This window comes from Musca autumnalis, unplaced genomic scaffold (genome assembly GCF_047663935.1).
Source record: "Musca autumnalis isolate F117 unplaced genomic scaffold, ASM4766393v1 scaffold_5, whole genome shotgun sequence".
NCBI classification, from domain to species: Eukaryota; Metazoa; Arthropoda; class Insecta; order Diptera; family Muscidae; genus Musca; species Musca autumnalis.
Genome location: NW_027412088.1, coordinates 14,396,674 through 14,419,797, shown reverse-complemented (window position 1 = coordinate 14,419,797; position 23,124 = coordinate 14,396,674). Strand labels below are relative to the sequence as shown.

General features: G+C 39.5%; 1 protein-coding gene across 4 annotated transcripts in view; it reads left to right on the top strand.

Annotated features, from left to right (window-relative positions):
• Window positions 1-23,124, top strand: part of Corin (corin serine peptidase) — a 300,751-nt gene that overhangs the window by 238,045 nt on the left and 39,582 nt on the right. For all 4 annotated transcript variants that reach the window (XM_073957346.1, XM_073957342.1, XM_073957345.1 and 1 more), the window contains 2 exons: window positions 11,682-11,810; window positions 12,144-12,594. In XM_073957346.1, the coding sequence (XP_073813447.1) occupies window positions 11,707-11,810; window positions 12,144-12,594 (555 nt within the window). In that variant the 5' untranslated portion in view covers window positions 11,682-11,706. The remainder of the gene's footprint in view (window positions 1-11,681; window positions 11,811-12,143; window positions 12,595-23,124) is intronic.

Here is a 23,124-nt window from a genome sequence, read left to right as displayed (position 1 = left end):
TTTTACATAAAAAGATGTAGTCCGGAATCACTTGCACTCATGATTTAACTACTTCTTTGGCTACAAACATTTTGCTGGGTTTGATCGGAGGGGACTGTCGAATGCTGCTTTATAATCGACAAAAAGATGAAATGTGTCGATCTGCATCTCTTGGGTCTTCTCTAGGATTTGCCGCAGGGTAAATATCTGGTCAATGGTGGACTTGCCAGGTCTAAAGCCACATTGGTATGGTCCAATTATCTCGTTGACCATAGGCTTTATTCGTTCGCACAGTATCCCTGACACTATCTTATAGGCAATAGGGAGTAGACTTATGCCCCTATAATTGGAGCATACAGTCTTATCTCCTTTTTTGTGGACGGGACATAGGATGCTCAGGTTCCAATCGTCGGGTACGCGTTCTTCCTGCCAGATGGTGCTAACTAGCTGATGCATACACCTTATCAGCGCGTCGCCTCCCGTTTTAAACAGCTCGGCTGGTAAGCCATCGGCTCCTGCTGCTTTATTATTCTTCAGCCGGTTGATTGCTGTTTTTACCTCATCTTGGCCGGGTGGTATACATTCTATACCATCTTCTGGGATTGGATCTGCGGTATCATCGTCTTCGCCACTATTGGACACCAGCAGATTGGAGAAATGTTCCTTCCATATCCTGAGCACGCTATCTGTATCTGTTACCAGATTACCTTGCTGGTCTCTACAGGAGGATGTGCCTGTACCAAAGCCATCTGTTTGATGTTTCACTCTTTGGTAGAATTTTCGGACTTCATTATGGCTCTGTACATCTCGATTTTTTCACACTCCCGCTTTTCCATCTCTCTCTTTTTCTTGCGGAAAAGACGTTTCTCTTCTCTCCTTTTCTCCCGATATCTCTCTCGTGCGCTACGCGTTGCTACTGATTGTAAAGTAGCTCTATATGCCGCATTTTTATCTTCGGTAGCAGCACGGCACTCCTGGTCATACCATGAATTCCTTTGTGGAGGTCTCTGGAATCCAAGTATGGATTTTGCGGCTGTTTGCATGGAGTGGGCAATATTTTGCCATTGTGTTGTTATGTTATCGGGACAAGGAGTGCTCGCGTTAAGCAATTGGGCTAGTTGAGTGGAATATGCTGTGGCTATATGTTGTGTTTGCAGCCTATCGATGTCCAACTTCCGCGTTGTGTCTGTTCGTGCTTTATTTGCAACGTTTAGACGGGTACGTACCTTTGCTGCAACAAGATAGTGGTCCGAATCAATGTTTGCACCTCGGAACGATCGCTGGATGAATGTCTTCCATCTATCACAACATGATCAATTTGATTACTTGTTCTTTGATCTGGGGACAGCCAGGTGCCCTTATGAATATCGAGATGATTAAATCTGGTACTGCTAACTACCATGTTTTTTGCAGCTGCAAAGTCTATCAGCCTCATACCATTGTCAGATGTTTCACTGTGGAGACTGAATTTCCCGACTGTTGGGCCAAAGATATTCTCCTTTCCAATTTTGGCATTAAAATCGCCTAGAATGATTTTAATGTCATGGGCAGGACAACGGTCATATGTTTCTTCTAAGCGCTCGTAGAATATATCTTTGGTCTGTTCGTCCTTATCTTCGGTTGGAGCATGAGCGCAGATTAAGCTGATGTTGAAGAATTTTGCTTTTAATCGAATTGTAGCAAGTCTTTCACTCACTGGAGTGAAGCTGGATACCAGATGTTTTAGTCTCCGACTAACTACAAATCCGCAACCAAACTCATGCTTTGTGTCATGGCAGCTATAATACAGTGCGTCACCTTTAGGTGTTGTTGTGACATCTTTTCCAGTCCATCGTATTTCCTGTATGGCAGTTATGCCGGCCTTGTACTTTTCAAGTACATCTGCCAGTGCGTAAACTGCACCTTCTCTATAAAGAGTGCGAACATTCAAGGTGCAGATTCGCAGATCATGGTCCTTAAAACGTTTGCGGGTTCGTCAACTTTAGAGCGGTTTGTTTTTCTTTTCTTTCGTTTTTTCATAGTAGACTGTTTTTTTCTAGGGGAGGGTTACTAACCCGACGCCCAAACCCAAGTTTTTAACGTTCTTATGGGTGAACGCGCGGCACATGTTAGCTCACTACCTTTAACGGGTGTTAAAGGCAGTTCCCCAGGTGACACCACGGGGAGGTCAGTGTCCACTTGAGATGAAAGAGGGACCAAGATAAATCCTGGGCTTTGCCATGTTAAAACCGGTCAGGACCGTTGCTTGGTATCTTCCATCCCCTACGTCACCCAATGGGATAGAATGCTAAAAATTTGCACCCGAATGTCTTGTTTTCATAGGCAGGTCAAGCAGAAGATGGGCTACATAGGCCACGCTTTGGTATAGCCCCTATATAACAGTACCTCCCGATTTAAAGTGTTTTGAGGATTTGAGCTACATTTATTGACTGAACTAGCTGAATTTTGACATTTGAGGTTCCCAATGACCAAAAATCTCAATTTGGCACTTGAGGTTTTGCGGGGTCACGAAACTTCACCACTACAAATCGTCCACATAAGTCCATGTTTTGGTTATCCCCCATATAAGAGTTCCAGCAGACTCATGAACTTTTAGATACATTTATTGACCAAATTTAGGCATTTGGTATATCCATGGTCCAACAACTTTTGCACCTAACAGAAAACTAATTATTTCATGTTCGTTCAGAATATTGTTACGGAATTAGTTTTAACTAATCTCCGTGTAGACGTTGTTTTATTCCCCAGTACGATTTGTACCAAATAAAACAGGGTTCGTTTCAGATTACGTTTCTACAATGCTTTATTTACTTTATTACACTTATTCGGAACCGACTTTAATTACTGAGCACACCGCTTGTCTTTAGTTAGCACGCAGCTATTCTTTAACCGATCTGTTCAGTTCAACGCTTAAAACACAACTAACTCGCCGTTGCTGGTTCCACCTGTATTTATCTCAAAATTCCCTCGTTCAAGAATCCTCTAGAACACGTCTGGCAACACCTCGAATCTGTGCAACGAACACACAGATGCACATTCGCAATAAGCGAATAACCAAACTCACATACATACATGGTCGAAGATCAATACAAGTGGACAAGCACACTAATGACGTAATTAAAACAACAAACAAATGCAAGAAATAAAGATGTAGCAAACTAAACGATAATTACATGATTATGGCAAAACAAACAAAAGAACATTAATGAAATGTAAAGTAAGAACTAGAATGATGAAGAGAATTCTACATGGTAGTTGTTGTTGCTTAAATAAAGTAACTGCGTAATAAAAACTTTACGTTACAATTCAAATTTTTAAATTAACGGAAATTAAACTAAATTAAATTAAACCTATGAGTTACATTCGTAACAATATTTTATGGTGGAGGGTATAAAAAGTTCGGCCCAGCCGAACTTAATAATTTTACTTGTTTCTCCTCGCCCTGTCACTCCCGGGGTATTTGAAAAATTGTGGATAAAGAAAACGTGAGCACCCTTTCAAATCAGTCAGCCCAACGTCGCCAAACGTGACTGCGGTCATATCATCCATTTTTCCAGGGTTCGAGAGTGGCTTAACCTTTGCCCACAATTGACTAATTCCGGCTCCAATGTAGCAAATTTTTAGATGAGCTAGCCGCTTGTGGTCATCGACCTACCTATTAAGTTCAAGTATCAGCTCCCTAACCCTTGAGTCACTGGGCTTGGATAGACAAACCTCATCACGCTCATTTGCTAGTCGCGCCGCCCCTACTGGGAAAGTTGGTTGGGAAGTTCTCTGAAGCGGTGATTGGTGAACTCTAGGCTTGTAATTTATTTTTGAAGGTGCAGCTGTCAGCTATCTCCTGATTTAGACGATTTTAGGGAGATGGTCATTCGTCAGAACAGGGGACACGATAGTTATGTCGGCGAACTATGGCACTCTCCGCTGATTCTGACAGGGGCGTGCTCATTGAGCGTGCTGAATGCAGAGCTATCAATATTCCCAATTATCGCTATACCTCTCCGTTCATTGCCTTGGACCGAATTCCACAATTTATGATGATCATTAAACTCCCAAAATACCAGTCGGTTATGATCTTCGAAAAACGTGCTATTGTTGACATATAACCTGGAATACAGCAGTTTATAGGCGGAATGTATTTGTTAAGCAACTCTATCTTGGCAGTTCAACACTTGACTGCTACCCACATACATTCTATGGACGGGTCATTAGGGCCAGGCTGAAGCGAAATAGGTCTGCATTGAACAGGCAGCTGCAAGAGGAAAGCTACGTTCTAACCATCACACGCTGTAAACTGCAGTTTTTGTTAAAAAGGATCCGTTTTCTGTGATTTAAAGAACAACGACAGGTGTAAAATGCTCGGTGTGCGGTTGTTGTTGCTGGGGGAAGGTGGGGAGTCTAGTATTCTAATAACGAGGTCATAGGTCTGTTATATCTAATATAGTCCCAGAGAAATCTCTTTCCTACATCTGTTGCTTCTCGCCTAAGCTTCAGCGTGGTGGATGCAGATAATCCGAACACATCATTGGTCGTCTACATCCCTGGTTTTTGTTTTAATTATACCGTTGCAATAGGGACTGCATAAAATACCTGCAGAAAATTATTCGAAATTTTGTGAACTCTTGTTACCGTTCAAATCCCCTTCGATAGTTAGAAACGCAGATATTCACATTTTAAACGCTCTGTTTTCTGGGGATATTTCGGCGTAACAGACTCGAAAATAGTTAAGCCGTCAATGTTGAGCACTCTCCCGCTATTTAAATGGATTTTAAAAGTTCTTGTTTTCCTCATAGCGAAGTATAAGTTCAGGCAATTGACCAGAAGACCTTTTTTACTTGTTCACTTTTATAAAACCTTGTTAACTGACAAACCTTCCGGCATATTATATCACGATATTTTGGTAGAATGTTTATTGCCCTTATTCGTACATGTGTTACTGTCACAATTAAAACGGTGTCAATTCGAATAAAGTCCTCGATATGAGAAGAACAATAATTATTAACATCCATGGACGTGGACAATGGTCAGGCGACATATTCTCTGCATGACAATGAGACAGTACGAACATGATAATGGTGGCATGGATGAGCACCAAACTTTGCTCCAACAGCAAACGAACGCACACACACTCATCGCACATGCATTAACAAATTCATGTCAATTTAGCAGACTGGACATTCTTCGTTCTGACCCGCTTTTCATTATATGGCTTCAACAAACAGTTTATAGCTTTTATGGTATTACAGACACCCACCCACACACGCATACATACATAAATGTTCTTACATACAACGGCAATTACCATTGTTTGTGTCACAAAAGAGACATTTTGTAAAACTGTTTTCATATCGTGTTACAGCATGGGCAGGCATGTCAGGATAAATGTCTTTGTCTCTGTGTGTGTGTGTTCAGTGTAATGTATTTGTGTAATACTCTTACATGAACATGCATGAATGGTTGTTGATCATTGTCATGGCCTTTAATAATGAACAAAATAGAGACGTTCGTTATTGGTAACGTCTGGGTGCGTTCACAACAAAACTTGTGATGTGTGTGATGATGGCTCAGAACAAAGTCTACCCGAAATTAATCTAAACAATTTCTTTCCTCATTGTTTGGAATTTTGAAATATTCATCGACCCAGTCAGACAGCCAGACATTGTTCGGTTACCACACTGCTATTGTTCATAGCGACCATATCCTACCCCCAGACTTCTCTTGTTACACATGTAACTGTTTTTGAATGAAAGCATTTTCGAATCGATATGAAGCTCTTTGTTTGCTCAGTGTAATGCAATGAAGCTATGCGAGCCTACAACTTCTATTCAATGGTGAATAAAAAGAAACCAAAAACAAAAAGAATCCCCGATTTAGTGAATAATTTCTGGCATACTAACATACATTAATAAACAAATGTATCCATGCGTACACAGCAACATACCTGAGCCTGTTTGGCAACACTTTATACCTGTTGTAATTCCAAATATGTAATAAGCATTGGTTTTCCTTTGTCCATATATTAAGGCCCATCAGGATAGATTTTCACTCACCATATTTTTTCTATTTAATGTGATTTTGAAACAAATAACAAAGAATCAGTCATGACTGTAAATAAATATTGCAAGAAACCCACTTGGGTGGGGATTTTGGTACTTTCGACCAGTACACTGTACAACACAAAAAATAATTGCAAGATAATTCGGCCAGATTATGAAAGAGGACCGAAAAAAAGAAGACACATGTACCGGCGTTTTGAAAGTTTACGTCGAGAAGTAACCTAAATAGGCGTGGCAAGTTCCGCCCATTCAATTTTGTCAGAGCAGGAGTAGCTGCCATCATTATAGTATTTAGGAGTATGCCAAAATCATGGTTGTTAGGACCCGTATGTAAGATATACATTCACTGGACAATATCCGTAGACTATCCCCGCATTTTCACATACAATATCAGGAACCTATGACTTATCCTGATGACGTTATTTTAGTTTATAGTACTAAAATACGTAATTTTTCAAAGTGCGATCTGGGTTATCAATATTTTCCCTATATATATTCACCATAGATATTTCAAAAACTGTTTGGATCGAGCACGCATAATCTTCTGGAAGAATTTATTATGAAAAAACATCAATAAAATATATTTTGTGACCGCAGATAGCGAAAATGTGAATAAAAATGGTAGAATATGGTCCTAAATCATATATGAAAAGCGAAAGCTTCTGGAGATGTTAAATATTATAGCTACTAATTTCTTTTTTACCAAATCAAATTTCATTATGTGTCTCTACATAATGAAATTTGATTTGGAACATTTCTTCTTTTGACACAGTCCCCAAAAAGTGAAGTACTTTAGGAGATTTTGACTAAGAATGGAATAAATTTCAATTAAGATTCTTAAAGGTTAGCAAATAATTTCTACCTATAATATCTAATTTTGTAACGTCATTTTCTTAACAAAGTATTTTAGTTAGATATATAGTTTGTTCTGGGACTTATAGTGAAATTTTGTGTAGAATATTTCTCCTTTTAACAACTTTTGTCTAAAACTATATTTCATGTTACTTTCATGCATCAATCCGAAAAAAGAACAAAACAAATTTATTCAAAAAATATTTGGGTTTTTTGTTGGCAAATTTGATGTATATATTTTCTTGATATATATTGTAAATACATATTTCATTTATTTGGCGACTTATATTGAAATTTGATATAGAATATTTTTGTCTTTGACATCTTTTATCTAGAATGAAGTTTTGTTGGACAAAACGTAATAAACTCAGATAAAGTACAACATTAACGCTAAAACGTGATTTTACTTTTGGCAGATTCCGGGCGTTTAGGTACGATTTAGAGTTTTGGTGTATTCGGGGGCCTATAGTAAAATTTTTTGACAAATATTTTTGTGGAATATTTTGATTTGATACGATCTCATTTTAAAGGAAAATTTAAACTTTTTTGAAAAAATGGACCAAAAAGACTCCTTTAGTGACTTGCATGAGGGTTAATTTTTTTCATAAAAAGATACCCCGCATTGTTGTCAGTAATATTGCCAAAGACACTTTATACCTAAAATGCAAGGATTCAAAGGAATCTGATGTCGAATATTTCAAAACCTGTAGAAATGGGCTGAACTTGCCACGCCTATTCAGGTTACTTCCCGACGTAAACTTTCAAAACGCCGATACACGTGTCTTCTTTTTTTCGGTCCTCTTTTATAATCTGTGCGGGGTTTCTTGTAATTTAAAAAAAAAAGTTCAATTTTGTTGTACAGTGTTATCGAGGCATGTACGTAGAATAAAAAAAGATAAATAAGTTTGGAACAATGTCAAGTCACTCTCAAGTCACAAGGACTGCATTAGCAATTTCTGTTATTAACTCCAATTGTTAACATATTGAGTGGTCCTATCCTTATATTCTCATATCTTTGTGTTTTTTTATTATTTGTATTTTTTTGTTTTTTTTTTAATTTAAATGCAATTTAAAAAAAAATAAGCACATTACAAATGTAATAAACAAATGGAATTATTAGACACGTGTAGATATTTACTCGTTTGTCACCATGGCAAATTAGCCATGACCGATAAATATTTATTACAAATGTACATACATATGAATGTAAATACACATATTTACTATAGAAAGAAATTGAATTACATTTCAAATTACAAAAAAAAACAATAATTTAATAGACGAGTTGTCGAATACCTTTGGGCCAGCTTTCATTGGATATGCTTAAATAAATCTGTTCAAAATCAAATTACAAATTATTTACCTTTGTAATTTAGAAAAAAAAAAAAACAAACACACACTGAAATTTAATTGAAAACAAATACTTTGTAATTAAATATTACCAAATATTCGTGGTTCGTTTGTCTTTGCAATTACAGTGTGGGTTGAATGCCAACGACGGTGTCATCATGAATCAAACTTTATGAGTGGTAAGATCGACCTTAGAAAAAAAAAGGAAAATGTTTTGCCAATAAACGGCATTAATACCATATTAATTATATCAAAATGTTCCAAGCCGTGGCTGAGTTTGATATCCTGGCAAAGGTCACACGGCATCACAATATGACATTATTTGAAAATCGAATCGAATTTTAAATAAACAAGTAAAAAAGTATCAGACGGCTTTGCTGATAGAGATATACCCTCAGCCTATGTGAATTGAAAATTTTATCTATGTACAGATCAAATGTATTTAGGGTCTTTTCGGAATTTTGTGGCCCTTTTTGGACCTTTTTGAACGTGCCGAAAAAAATGTGGATTAAGATTAGAGTTCAAAAGTTTTGCGGAATAGGTACTTAAAGTAACGGACCGGCATAGTCCCTTATGGAAGTGGATCTTATTTCAGGAGTTATATCTTTCTGATAGATATCGCCCACTAGTTTGGACAAAATATGACGCAGGCCAAATTTTGGACCAAATCGGTTGATCAGTTCGAGAGTTATCGTACTCTTCAGCCACTATATATGGTGCCACAGGTATTTTTTTACGCTTTTGGGGCTGCTTTCTCAAGAAGTATGGACTTGGTCCTGAAAAAAACTTTTACCGTCGTAATTGAGGCATCGAATTCAAGTTGATTCAACAAAGATCAAAGTGATTCGAGAGTAGGTATTAAAGTGAACTTATCCAAAATGTTGTGTGGGAGGTTGTAACGACACGAGTTCCCTCTGATTGCTGGGATAGCTCTCGGGGGGCCAGAGTCTGTCACAGAAATTTATAAAAGTGACCGAGAGAGAGAAAACACGGTTTGTTTGGGTTTTAATCAATTTATGGCTTTATTTTCGGATTGATTGGTGGATGTTCGATTATATATACATATACTGTTAAGTTAATGTGTGTCGGCCTCGTCTTCTAAGTCCGCACTAGGAGACCAGGTTCCGCTGGTTAATATGGTGTTGGGATTTGCTGGAGATCCACGTCCGAACCTAAGGTCAGACGAGGGTTGACGAAGGGGAAACCGAGAGTTACGGACACTACTCAGGTTGACAAGAGGAGAATCCGAGAGTTACGGACACTACTCAGATTGGCACGAGGGAAGCCCGAGAGTTACGGACACTATTCAGGTTGACACGAGGGGAATCCGAGAGTTACAGACACTACACAGATTGACACGAGGGGAATCCGAGAGTTACGGACACTACTCAGATTGGCACGAGAGAAGCCCGAGAGTTACGGACACTATTCAGGTTGCCACGAGGGGAATCCAAAAGTTACGGACACTACTCAGATTGACACGAGGGGAATCCGAGAGTTACGGACACTACTCAGATTGGCACGAGAGAAGCCCGAGAGTTACGGACACTACCCAGGTTGACACGAGGGGAATCCGAGAGTTACGTACACTACTCAGATTGGCACGAGAGAAGCCCGAGAGTTACGGACACTACTCAGGTTGACACGAAGGGAATCCGAGAGTTACGGACACTACTCAGATTGGCACGAGAGAAGCCCGAGAGTTACGGACACTACTCAGGTTGACACGAGGGAATCCGAACCTAAGGTCAGACGAGGGTTGACGAAGGGGAAACCGAGAGTTACGGACACTACTCAGGTTGACAAGAGGAGAATCCGAGAGTTACGGACACTACTCAGGTTGACACGAGGGGAATCCGAGAGTTACGGACACTACTCAGATTGACACGAGGGGAATCCGAGAGTTACGGACACTACTCAGATTGGCACGAGAGAAGCCCGAGAGTTACGGACACTACTCAGGTTGACGCGAGGGGAATCCGAGAGTTACGGACACTACTCAGATTGACAAGAGGGGAATCCGAGAGTTACGGACACTACTCAGATTGGCACGCGGCTCAGTAAAAGATAAAACACCACTCTGACTCACCTGGTTTACTGGGTTGGGTTGTTCGGGTTTAATTCGCGCACTGATACGTGGATATTCACTTGTTCACTTGTTCGACGAATGATCCCCTTTCTGATTTCTCCGGCTCTTTTATAGAAAAACCTGATGGTACCTATTACCTCTAAATAAATTCAAATTGGGTTGTTGTTGGTAGGGATAAACATGGTGATAGGGTCACCTATTATTGCTCGCCAACACGTGGCCATGACGCGATCAACTACGGGGATTGGAAATTCATTAATTTATTGTCAATAATTATATGATTCAGTGTAAAAAACCAAATAAATCACAATGGTGGGGACGAAAACAAGTGCAACGAATTTCGTCGTCACAAGGTACCCGAAGGAGTGGACAAATATAGTCCATATTCGATAGTCCATATTCTATATCTGGTAAATATGTTAGGATGTGTAAAGTATGGACCAAGAGTTATCGTGCGCACAATTTTTCCGAACATTTTTGAACTTTTGTGGGGGAGGTACTTGAAGGAGTGGACCGATATGTTTTATCTTCGAACTTTAGTTATGTTTATTTTCCGAACATTTTCGAACTTTGGTGAGGGAGGTACCGGAAGGAGTGAACCGATATAACCCATCTTCGAACTTAAACTAAGTTTGGACAAAATATTGCGAAAGCCAAATTTTGGACCGAATCGGTTGATCCGTTCGAGAGTTATCGTGCGCTCCAGCCACCCAGACAGACAGACGGACAGACAGACATTGCTAAATCAACTCCAAATTGTCTGAAACACATTTCGTCCAAACATACTTGGGGTCTAAAACCATTATTTTGATGAGGCACATTTAGCCCGTAAAAAGTCGAAAATTCATCAACCTAGTATATACCCTCTGTATCCATAATTTAAAATGTGTGTTTAGGAGCGTATTAGTGCTAACATCACTTATACGCACCATCTTACCATATAAATTTTGTGTTCCAAATAATAACTTGAAGCTAATTCTTGTAATCGATATCGACTTGGGCCTATCTTAATGTATTTCAAAATAAATATTAAGATACATGTAAGAAAACAATCAGCCATTTTACCGACAGAAATATACCCTCAGTCTCTGACAGTTACATATAGCCGTTCCACATGTAAACCACAAGGATTTCACTCAACCAACTCAGTAATGTTTTGCAAAATAAAAACTGTAATTTTAGTTGATTTCGGTTTCGGGAATTAGAAATTACTTCTCAGTTTCTTACAGAGTCCTTTAAATTTTAAGGTTATTTTCTGTTAAGAAAAATTCTTTCTATTATACAAAATTTCAGTCTGTCTACAACAATTAATAATATTTTGTCTTAATTTCTTCTTCTTCCTCTTCTCTTTACAGTTAAATATTATAATTATTATTTTCAATGACGATTTACACAAACATGGCCACGTTAACAATGGATAAACAACGTTTAAGTGTTAACGAACAACATCATCAACAATTTTTGGGCGATAAACAAAAACAACGGTAAGTTTGTGGGTGTGTCTCAATCGGCAGCAATAATTGATTGATTGATTAATTTTGTATAACGGAAAGTTGCCACATTACCAACGTATGCCATTAGACGTAATTAATCACCCAGTAACATATTGCATAATCACCAACTAACTGGTCAACTACTGACTAACAAGCAGCTATGGCTAAGTGAAATAAATGCCTCAATCATCTAACAATTTTGTTGTTATTTTCTTTTTCTCTCTCCCCCTGTTTGTTTTTATGTGTGTGTTTATGTCTTATTTGTTGTTGTTGTCTTAATAACTAACTAACTTAATAATTACAAAAACATCAACTGGAAATCAGTTCGGAACGTGCTTCCAGTTTGGCCTTGCCTCACAGTTCCCTATTGGATTTCTACGATAAACAACAGGAGCAGTGCAATTCAGTGGCTTTATTACCGATTAATGCAAATGTTGTGGTGCGCCGTCACTCGTCCCATTACTATCCCATGCTGGAGGGTGAAAAACAACAATACCCAGAACCGGAATCGACGACCATAAACGACGACAATATGGATAATGTGAAAAGTTTTATGTCATCCATGAATGTTGGCTTAAATGCAGCATCGCCATTCAGTTGCAATAAACCACTCATGTCACAGAATATTAAACAACATTCGCCAGCTCTTCCGGCCTCTGTATCATCAGCACCATCACCTTCCATGCCTGGGGGATTGAAAAATCAAAAACAACAGCAGCAACAGGCGCCACAACAACAACAGCAGCTTCAGCATTCTCATCATTTGCAACAAAAGGCAAGTTTGTGTATTGAAAGAAGAGGATACAGAAGCCGATACAGAAAGGCTTTAATTTTTGTCTTTTTCTTCTTCTTCTTATTTGCATTTTGACACTTGACTCAAAATCCTATTAACATATTTTTGTTGTATGCCTTTTGTTATTTTTTTTCTTATTTTTTTACTTTTGATTTTTTTCACCACAATACTCAATACCCCGGAGATGTGTTTCATGTTATTATTCTGTTCAGCTGAGAATTGTGATACATGCATGAGATACTCGTATGTAGCTACGCTAGGGAAAATAACACTTAAATCATCGTCTCAAATTGTAAACATAAACAAGTAAAAAAGTATCAGTCGGTTTTGCCGACAGAGAAATACCCTCAGCCTATGTGAATCGAAACTTTCACAGATGGACAGATCGAATGTACTTAGGGTCTTTTCAAAAATTTGTGACCCTTTTTGGACATTTGAATTGAAAGGCAAAAATGTGGATTAGTTCTAGTTTAAAAGCTCTGCGGAGGAGGTACTTAAAGGAATGGACCGACGTAGTCCATTATGGAAGTGGATCTTATTTTGGGAGTCATATCTTTTCGATATATATTGCGCCCATTAGTCATTTGAGTGGGTCATCGTATTACTTTTGGACCAGTATGCCAGGAAGCCTGGACTTGTCCAGGGAAAACATAATGTCGCTGTAAACAGGATCCTCGAACAGACCCTAAAAAGCACGTACACACAAATGTTGAAATTTTGTGGTGGAGGTATCCTAAGGAGAGGACCGGTATGGGCCATTTTAAAACTAAATCTGTACAAAATATTAGGAGATCCAAATTTTAGACCAAATTGGTTGCTCCGTTCAAAAGATATCGGGTATACCATTTCAGTGACATTTTTGAAATAATCGAAGTTGTGGACTGGTATTGCCCATCTTCGAACTGAATCTATGTTTGGACAAAACATGACGAAGGCCAAAATTTAGACCAAATTTTAGATCAGCTCGAGAGTTAGCGCGGTCTCCAGCCACTACGTATGGGGCCATAGGGGACTTTTACTCCTTTCGGGTCGTTTTCTCATCACGTATGGACTTGCCCCTGAAAAAAAAGTTTACCGTCGTAATTAAGGCAGCGAATGCAAGTTGCTTCAACAAAAACCAAAGCGATTCGAGTGAGAGTGAACTTATCCGCAATTTTGTGTGGGAGGTACCCGAAGGAGTGGACAAATATAGTCCATATTCGAATCTGATCTATATCGGGTGTGTAAACTATGGACCAAATCGGTCACTTCCTTCAAGAGTTATGGTGCACAATTTTTCCGAACATTTTTGAACTTTTGTGGGAGAGGTATCTGAAGGAGTGGACCGATATGGCTTATCTTCGAACTTAAACTAAGTTTGGACAAAATATTACGAAGGCAAAATTTTGGACCGAAACGGCAGATCCCTTCGAGAGTTATCTTGCGCTCCAACCACTACACACGGTGTCATAGGGGCTTTTTGCATCTTTCAGGCTATTTTCTCAGGAAGTATGGACTTGCCCCTGATGAAATTTGTACCGTCGTATGGACGGCAGTTTATACAAGTTGTTGCAACAAAAGTCGAAGCGATTCGAGAGCAGGTCCTAATCTGAACTTATCCGAAATTTTGTGTGGGAGGTACCCGAAGGAGTGGACCGATTGAGTTCATATTCGAACCTCATCTAAGTGTGGTAGAAATTTCACGATGTGGAAAGTATGGATCAAATCGGTTACTTCCTTCAAGAGTTATCGTGCGCACAAATTTTCCGAACATTTTCGAACTTTTGTGGGGGAGGTACCGGAAGGAGTGGACCGATATAGCCCATCTTCGAACTTAAACTAAGTTTGGGCAAAATATTACCAAAGCCAAATTTTTGACCGAATAGGTTGATCCATTCGAGAGTTATCGTGCGCACCAGCCAGCCAGACAGAGGGACAGACAGACAGACGGACGGACATTGCTAAATCGACTCCAAGTTGTCTGAAACACATTTCGTCCAAACATACTTGGGGTCTAAAACCATTATTTCGATGAGGCACATTTTGCCCGTATGAAAGTGTATATACCCTTTCTATCCTAAAGGCTGAGGGTATAAAAATGTGAAATTTGGGAAAGGGAACAAATTCCGCACGGAATTTTTATTCGTGATTGCCCTGAATCTCGCTGTGAACAGAATCTTCGAACAGACCCTAAACAGCACGTACACACAAATGTTGAACTTTTGTGGTGGAGGTACCCCAAGGAGACGACCGGTATGGGCCATTTTAGAACTTATTTTGGACAAATATTAGGAACGTTTGGACCAAATTGGTTGCACCGTTCAAGAGATATCGGACATACCATTTTATTGACATTATTCAAATATTGGGGGAAGTACCGGAAGTTGTGGACTGGTATTGCCCATCTTCGGACTGAAACTAAGTTTGGGCAAAATATGACGAAGGCCAAAATTTAGATCAAACCGGTTGATCAGCTCGTGAATTATCGCGGTCTCCAGCCACTACATATGGGGCCATAAGGGACTTTTACACCTTTCGGGCTGTTTTCTCAAGAAGTATGCAAGTCCATATTTCTTGAGAAAACAAAAACCTTAAACAACTTTTACCGCCGTAATTAAGGCAGCGAATGCAAGTTGCTTCAACAAAAATCAAAATTATTCCTAAGCAGGTTTTAAAGTGAACTTATCCGAAATTTTGTGTGGGAGGTACCCGAAGAAGTGGACAAATATAGTCCATATTCGAAGCTGATCTATATCTGGTAGATATATTAGGATGTAAACTTTGGAACAAATCGGTCTCTTCCTTCAAGAGTTAACGTGCGCACACTTTTTTCGAAAAATTTTGAACTTTTGTGGGAGAGGTACGCATGGTGTCATAGGGATATTTTGCACCTTTCAGGCTATTTTTTCAGGAAGTATAGACTTGCCCCTGATGAAACTTGTACCGTCGTATGGGTGGCAGTGAATACAAGTTGTTACAGCAAAAATCAAAGCGATTCGAGAGCAGGTTTTTGAAGTGAACTTATTCGAATTATTGTGTGGGAAGTACCCAAAGGAGTGGACAAATATAGGCCAAAATTAAGACCATATCGGTTGATCAGCTCGAGAGTTATCGCGGTCTTCAGCCACTACATATGGGGCCATAAGGGACTTTTACACCTTTCGGGCTGTTTTCTGAAGAAATATGGACTTGCCCCTGAAAAAAACTTTTACCGTCGTAAGTAAGGCAGCGAATGCAAGTTGCTTCAACAAAAATCAAAGTTATTCCTAAGCAGGTTTTAAAGTGAACTTATCCGAAATTTTGTGTGGGAGGTACCCGAAGGAGTGGACAAATATAGTCCATATTCGAACCTGATCTATATCTGGCAGATATATTAGGATGTGCAAAGTATGGATTACATAGGTCACTCCCTTCAAGAGTTATCGAGCACACACTTTGTCCGAAAATTTTAAACTTTTGTGAGGGAGGTACCTGAAGGAGTGGACCGATATGGTTTATCTTCGAACTTAAACTAAGTTTGGACAAAATATTACGAAGACCAAATTTTGTACAGAATCGGCAAATCCGTGCGAGAGTTATCTTGCGCTCCATCCACTACACACGGTGTCATAGGGGTTTTTTTTTGCAACTTTCAGGTTATTTTCTCAGAAAGTATGTACTTGCCGCTCATGAAACATGCACCATCGTATGGGAGGCAGTGAATACAAGTTGTTACAACAAAAATCAAAGCGATTCGAGAGCAGACTCTAAACTAAACTTTTCCGAAATTTTGTGTGGGAAGGAGTGGAACCTCATCTAAGTCTGGTAGACATTTCACTATGTGCAAAGTGTGGACCAAATCGGTTGCTTCCTTTAAAAGTTATCGAGCGCACAGATTTTCCGAACATTTTCAAACTTTTGCGCGGGAGGTACCGCAAGGAGTGGACCTACATATATAACCCATCTTCGAACTTAAACTAAGTTTGGACAAAATATTACTTACATACTTACTTTACTTAGCTGGCCCATTACAGAACTTTTTGTTCCATAGGCCGAACTAAGAAAAGATCTCCAATTCTCTCTATTTGTTGTTTCGCACTCTGGAATACCGCGCCTTTTCATCTCTTCATCCACTAGTTTGCACCATCTATTCCTTGGCCTGCCAATTCTGCGTGCATCGCCAAGCGGTCCGTATTTATACGCCTTTTTATCGCGTTCATCTTCGCTCATTCTTATGGTATGGCCTTGCCAACGCAATCGCTGCATCTCGATACGTTTAACAATATTGATGTCGTTGTATAGCCGATGCAGCTCGTGGTTCATGCGACGTCGATATTCACCGTCAACGCAGATTGGTCCGTAGATCTTTGGAAGAATTTTTTTCTCAAACACACCAAGCACTGCCATGTCTGCTTGCGCATACATCAGCTCGGGTAGTATCAGTGTTTTGTAGAGCGTTAATTTTGTTTGACGAGATGTGGCTTTGTTTTTAAACTGCCTACTTAATCCAAAGTAGCATCTGTTGGCCAATACAATTCTTCCTTTTATTTCATTGTAGGAACCAACATCAACAGTTGGTCCGATCTCAATGGACGCATTGCGCGTCGACACCATCAACTTGGTCTTCTCGCCGTTTACCGCCAGACCCACTTTAGCAGATTCTCCTTCGACCTTCATAAAGGTATCAGTTACTTCTTTTACTGATCGGCCCATGATGTCTATATCATCAGCATAAGCAGTTAACATGTGGCTATTGGTGTAGATTGTGCCACTACTTTTGACGTTTGCCTCTCGTATAAACTTTTCCAGCAGGATGTTGAAGAAATCACACGAAAGGCTGTCACCTTGTCTGAAACCATTTTGGTACAAAACTCTTCGGAAAGGTTCTTTCCTATTTTAACTGAGGACCTCGTGTCAGTTAAAGTCATTTTACAAAGCCGGATGAGCTTTGCGGGGATACCAAATTCAGACATGTCTTGGAATACCTTTGAACGCAGCCGGCTGTCGAAGGCTGTTTTATAGTCGACAAAAAGGTGGTAGGTGTGCATCTCTTGTGGCTTCTCCAGGATTTGCCGCAGGGTAAATATCTGGTCAATGGTGGTCTTGCCAGGTCTACAGACGCATTGGTATGGTCCAATTATCTCGTTGATCATAGGCTTTAGTCGTTCGCACAATATCCCTGACACGATCTTGTAGGCAATAGGGAGTAGACTTATACCCATATAGTTAGAGCATACAGTCTTATCTCCCTTCTTGTGGACGGGGCACAGGATACTCAGGTGCCAATCGTCGGGTACTCGTTCTTCCCGCCAGATGGTTCTAACTAGCTGATGAATACACCTTATCAACGTGTCGTCTCCGGTTTTGAACAGCTCGGCTGGTAAGCCATCGGCTCCTACTGCCTTATTATTCTTCAGCCGATTTATTGCTGTCTTTACCTCATCTTGACTGGGCGGTATACATTCAATACCATCTTCTGGGATTGGGTCTGTCTTCTTTCCATATCCTGAGCACACTAAGTGTATCAGTTACCAAATTACCTTGCTGGTCTCTACAGGAGAATGTGCCTGTACCAAAGCCATAAGTTTGGTGCTAGACTCTTTGGTAGAATTTTCGGACTTCATTATGGTTCCTGTACATCTCGATTTTTTCACACTCCCGCTTTTCCATCTCTCTCTTTTTCCTGCGGAAAAGACGTTTCTCCTCTCCCCTTTCCTCCCGATATCTCTCTTGTGCGCTACGAGTTGCTACGGATTGTAAAGTATCCCTAAATGCCACATTTTTCTCTTCGGTAGCAGCACGACACACCTGATCATACCATGGATTCCTTGGTCGAGGTCTCTGGTATTCAAGTATGGATTTTGAGGCTGTTTGCATGGAGTGGGCAATACTTTGCCATTTCGCTGATATGTTGTCGGTATGAGGAGTGCTTTGATTAAGCAATTTTGCCAGTTTAGTGGAATGTGCTGTGGCTATCTGTTGTGATTGCAGCTTACCGATGTCTAACTTTCGAGTTGTGTCTGTTTGTACTTTGTTTGTTACGTTTAACCGGGTGCGTACCTTTGCTGCAACTAGGTAGTGGTCCGAGTCTATGTTTGCTCCTCAGAACGAGCGCACATCCAACACGCTTGATGAATGTCTGTCATCTATCACAAGGTGATCAATTTGATTTCTTGTTCTTTGATCTGGCGACAGCCAGGTGCCCTTATGAATATCGAGATGCTTAAATCTGGTACTGCTACCTACCATGTTTTTTGCAGCTGCAAAGTCTATCAGCCTCATACCATTGTCAGATGTTTCACTGTGGAGACTGAATTTCCCGACTATTGGGCCAAAGATATTCTCCTTTCCAATTTTGGCATTAAAATCGCCTAGAATAATTTTAATGCCATGGGCAGGGCAACGGTCATATGTTTCTTCTAAGCTATCGTAAAATATATCTTTGGTCTGTTCGTTCTTTTCTTCAGTGGGTGCATGAGCGCAAATAAACCTGATGTTGAAGAATTTTGCTTTTAATCGAATTGCAGCGAGTCTTTCATTCACTGGGGTGAAGATGGAGACCAGGTGTTTTAACCTCCGACCAACTACAAATCCGCAACCAAACTCATGCTTTGTGTCATGACAGCTATAATACAGCGCGTCACCTTTAGGTGTTGTTGTGCCTCCTTTCCCAATCCATCGTATTTCCTGTATGGCAGTAATATCGGCCTTGTACTTTTCAAGTACGTCTGCCAATGCGAAGACTGCACCTTCTCTATAAAGAGTGCGAACATTCCAGGTGCAGATTCGCAGATCATGGTCCTTAAAACGGGGGTTGTCAACTTTAGAGGGATTTGTTTTTTCTTTTCTTTTGTTTTTTCATTGTAAGCTGCTTTTTCTAGGGGAGAGTTACTAACCCGGCGCCTAAACCCAAGTTGTTAACGTTCTTATGGGTGAATGAGCGGCACATTTTAGCTCACTACCTTTAACGAGTGTTAAAGGCAGTTACCCCAGGTGACATCACGAGGAGGTCAGTGTCCACTTGAGATGAAAGAGGGACCAAGATAAATCCTGGACTTTGCCATATTAAAGCCTGTTAGGACCGTTCCTTTGCATCTTTCATCCCCTACGTCACCCAAATAAAGTAAAAATAAAAGTTGACAACACTGTTCCTTCTACCGATAGAACTTTTGGACTACTTTTTATTCGTCGCTAACTTACCGAATAATATAGTTAATTACCGATATTATAAGCATTTTAAAATTTCCGATTTTTGTCGGTAACTCAAAAATGAGTTAGAGAATCGCACTACCGATACAATGGTCCTATAGAGAAGAGATTTTATCCTAATATATATCTTTGTCGGCAAGTTCATACGCCCAAAATTCTGAAGACCCCCTAAAAAAATACGTTTTTTTGGGAAATAGGTGTTTCAATCCACACACAATCTGAGGGTATACCGACAAAGCCGACTGATACTTTTTTTACTTGTTTTTAACCTAGTAGTAACGCAGAAGGTAGTGTGTTTACATTATTTTGTAATGCGTTATTCGTCGCATGTGGCTCTCAAATTTTAAATGGGTTAAGCTAGATCTTGACAATACTTGTGATACGAGGTTCTCGATTCAGTGATGAACAACTAAAAAAACGACTTCAATTGATCGACAGTTTTTCTACTATTTCACAATTTGCCTTTCATTTGGTAACATTGTTTCTCTCTCTCCCTTTTCCCATTGAAATTCATTCAATTTTAATTGAATTAAAAAAAAATCGCCTTTAAGGCGACTCATAGTTGACTGAAGGATTGTTGCTTGGCTGACTGGCTGGCATCCAATCCAATTGGCTACTGCCTACAACGCATTTACGCATTTTGTTCTCTGTTTCGTTTTCCTTTTATTATTTTTTAATTATTTTTCTTTAATCATGGGCTCTGGCTCAGCGCCGACAATGTAATCAGCAATCAAATTCTTCGTCATCATCTTCTTCTTCTTCTTTTCTTCGTCAACATTCCCTGTTCACACACAATGGGTGAGATGTGTAAATGTTGATACATCCTCCTCCCGACAGTGGTAATCCTTATGAAATTGACCAGATGCTTTGTTTATTTACTTTTCGTATTATCCTTTCGTTAACGTCAAGATATGATTGCTTGCTAGCAAAAGCTGCAAAAGACGACAAATGTAATAATGGCCGAGAGAAAGCATAGGAAGGGGACAAAGGAACAGAGACATTTGTCGGCAATTGATTGCATCGATGACAACCATATGCGTTTGAAGAGCTGGAATAAAGAATGAAAGACATTGAAAATTGATGTCATTGACTTATTTAAGATTTTGTTTAAAGAGTTACAACAAAACTCAGATTCTTTAAGAATGAAATATATTCTTGTAGAAGATCATCAATTCTTTTGAATAATCATTTAGCCTTTTTATATTCTTTTCTTAAAGGCAAAGGGACAAAATTAGTTGTTTCAAATCACCAGCGAAACTGTTACAAATTTTTCCGACGCACAATGGTTCAGAAATCGATTTTCCTGGCCAAAATCCCAATTTTAATTGTCACCGATTGTTAAATTCTATATCAGATTCAGTAGTATTCATATTAAAACTAAGTAAACCAAAAAATTAGGTCAAACTGGTGGAAGGTGTGGGCGTGGCATGCTCCGGCAAGACGGCAATTTTTTCTCCATTTTGCAAATTTCATTAGAATAAATTAGCTAGATCTCGGAAACTATAGCAGATATTGAAGTCATTATTTTGTTATTAGGTAGGTATAAGAAACTTTTTAATAAATTACCATAGGGTTTACACATAGTCAGCTATTTTATTGGTAAGGTGTATTACGTCTTTCTGCATTTGTATGTAAAAAACAAAAGGAAACGAGACAGACCCATTGTTAATTTTAGGCATATATGTACATAGAATCACTCTCTGAGTCGATTTATGCTTGTCCGTCCGTCCGTTCGCAACGTACAGGTCCCGATTCAGCTGAAAACTGGGGAACATTCTTAAGCCATAGGAAGAAAGTTATTGCTTTTGGTGAAAGTCGGTTCAGATTTGGATATAGCTCCCATATATTTTTTCGGCCGATTTCACGTATTTGTTGCACCAAACACGCTATATATGACCGATTTCGATTAAAATTTGGAATGTGTGACTGAATTCCGTCTAAAAATAAATGTGTCAAATTATATCGAAATCGGTTCAGATTTGGATATAGCTCCCATATATATTTTCGGACGATTTGAGGTATTTGATGCACCAAACACGCCATATCTGTCCAATTTTGATGAAATTTGGAATTTATGACGGAATTAGGTCTATAAATAAATGTACCAAATTATATTGAAATCGGTTCAGATTTGGATATAGCTCCCATATATATTTTCGGCCTATTTCACGTATTTGCTACACCAAACACGCTATATATGCCCGATTTCAATAAAACTTGGAATATGTGACTGAACTCAGTCTAGCAATAAATGTGCCAAATTATATCGAAATCGGTTCAGATTTGGATATAGCTTCCATATATGTATATTTCCGGCCGATTTCATGGGTTTGCTACACCATACACGTTACATATGCCCGATTTTGATGAAATTTTGAATATGTGACAGATCTCCGTCTAAAAAAAGGTGTCAAATTATATCGAAATCGGTTCAGATTTGGATATAGCTCACATGTGTATTTATACCCTCAGCATTTATGCGAACGAGGGTATATACACTTTCATACGGGCAAAATGTGCCTCATCGAAATAATGGTTTTAGACCCCAAGTATGTTTGGAAGAAATCCGTTTCAGACAATTTGGAGTTGATTTAGCCATGTACGTCCATATGTCTGTCTGGCTGGCTGGAGCGCACGATAACTCTCGAATGGATCAACCGATTCGGTCAAAATTTGGCTTTCGTAATATTTTGTCCAAAATAAGTTCGAAGTTGAGCTATATCGGTCCTCTCCTTCCGGTGCCTCCCCCACAAAAGTTCCAAAATGTTCGGAAAATTTGTGGGCACGATAACTCTTGAAGGGAGTAACCGATTTGGTCCATACTTTGCACATCGCGAAAGGTCTACCAGACTTTCTTAGATGAGGTTCCAATATGGACTCGATCGGTTCGCTCCTTCGGGTACCTCCCACACAAAATTTCGGAAAAGTTCAGTTTAGGACCAGCTCTCAAATCGCTTTGAATTTTGCTGTAACAACTTGCATTCACTTCCCCCCCCCCCCATACGACGGTACAAGTTTCATCAGGGTCAACCCATACCTCTTGAGCAAATAGCCTGAAAGTTACAAAAAAACCCCTATGACACGGTATGTAGTTGTTGGATCGCAAGATAACTCTCTAACGGATCTGCCGATCCGGCCCAAAATTTGGCCTTCGTAATAATTTGTCCAAACATAGTTTATGTTCCAAGATAAGCCATATCGGTCTACTCCTTCAGGTACCTCCCCCACAAAAGTTCAAAAATATTCGGAAAGATTGTGCACACCATAACTCGTGAAGGGAATAACCGATTTGGTCCATACTTTGCACATCGTGAAATTCCTACCAAACTTAGATGAGGATCCAAT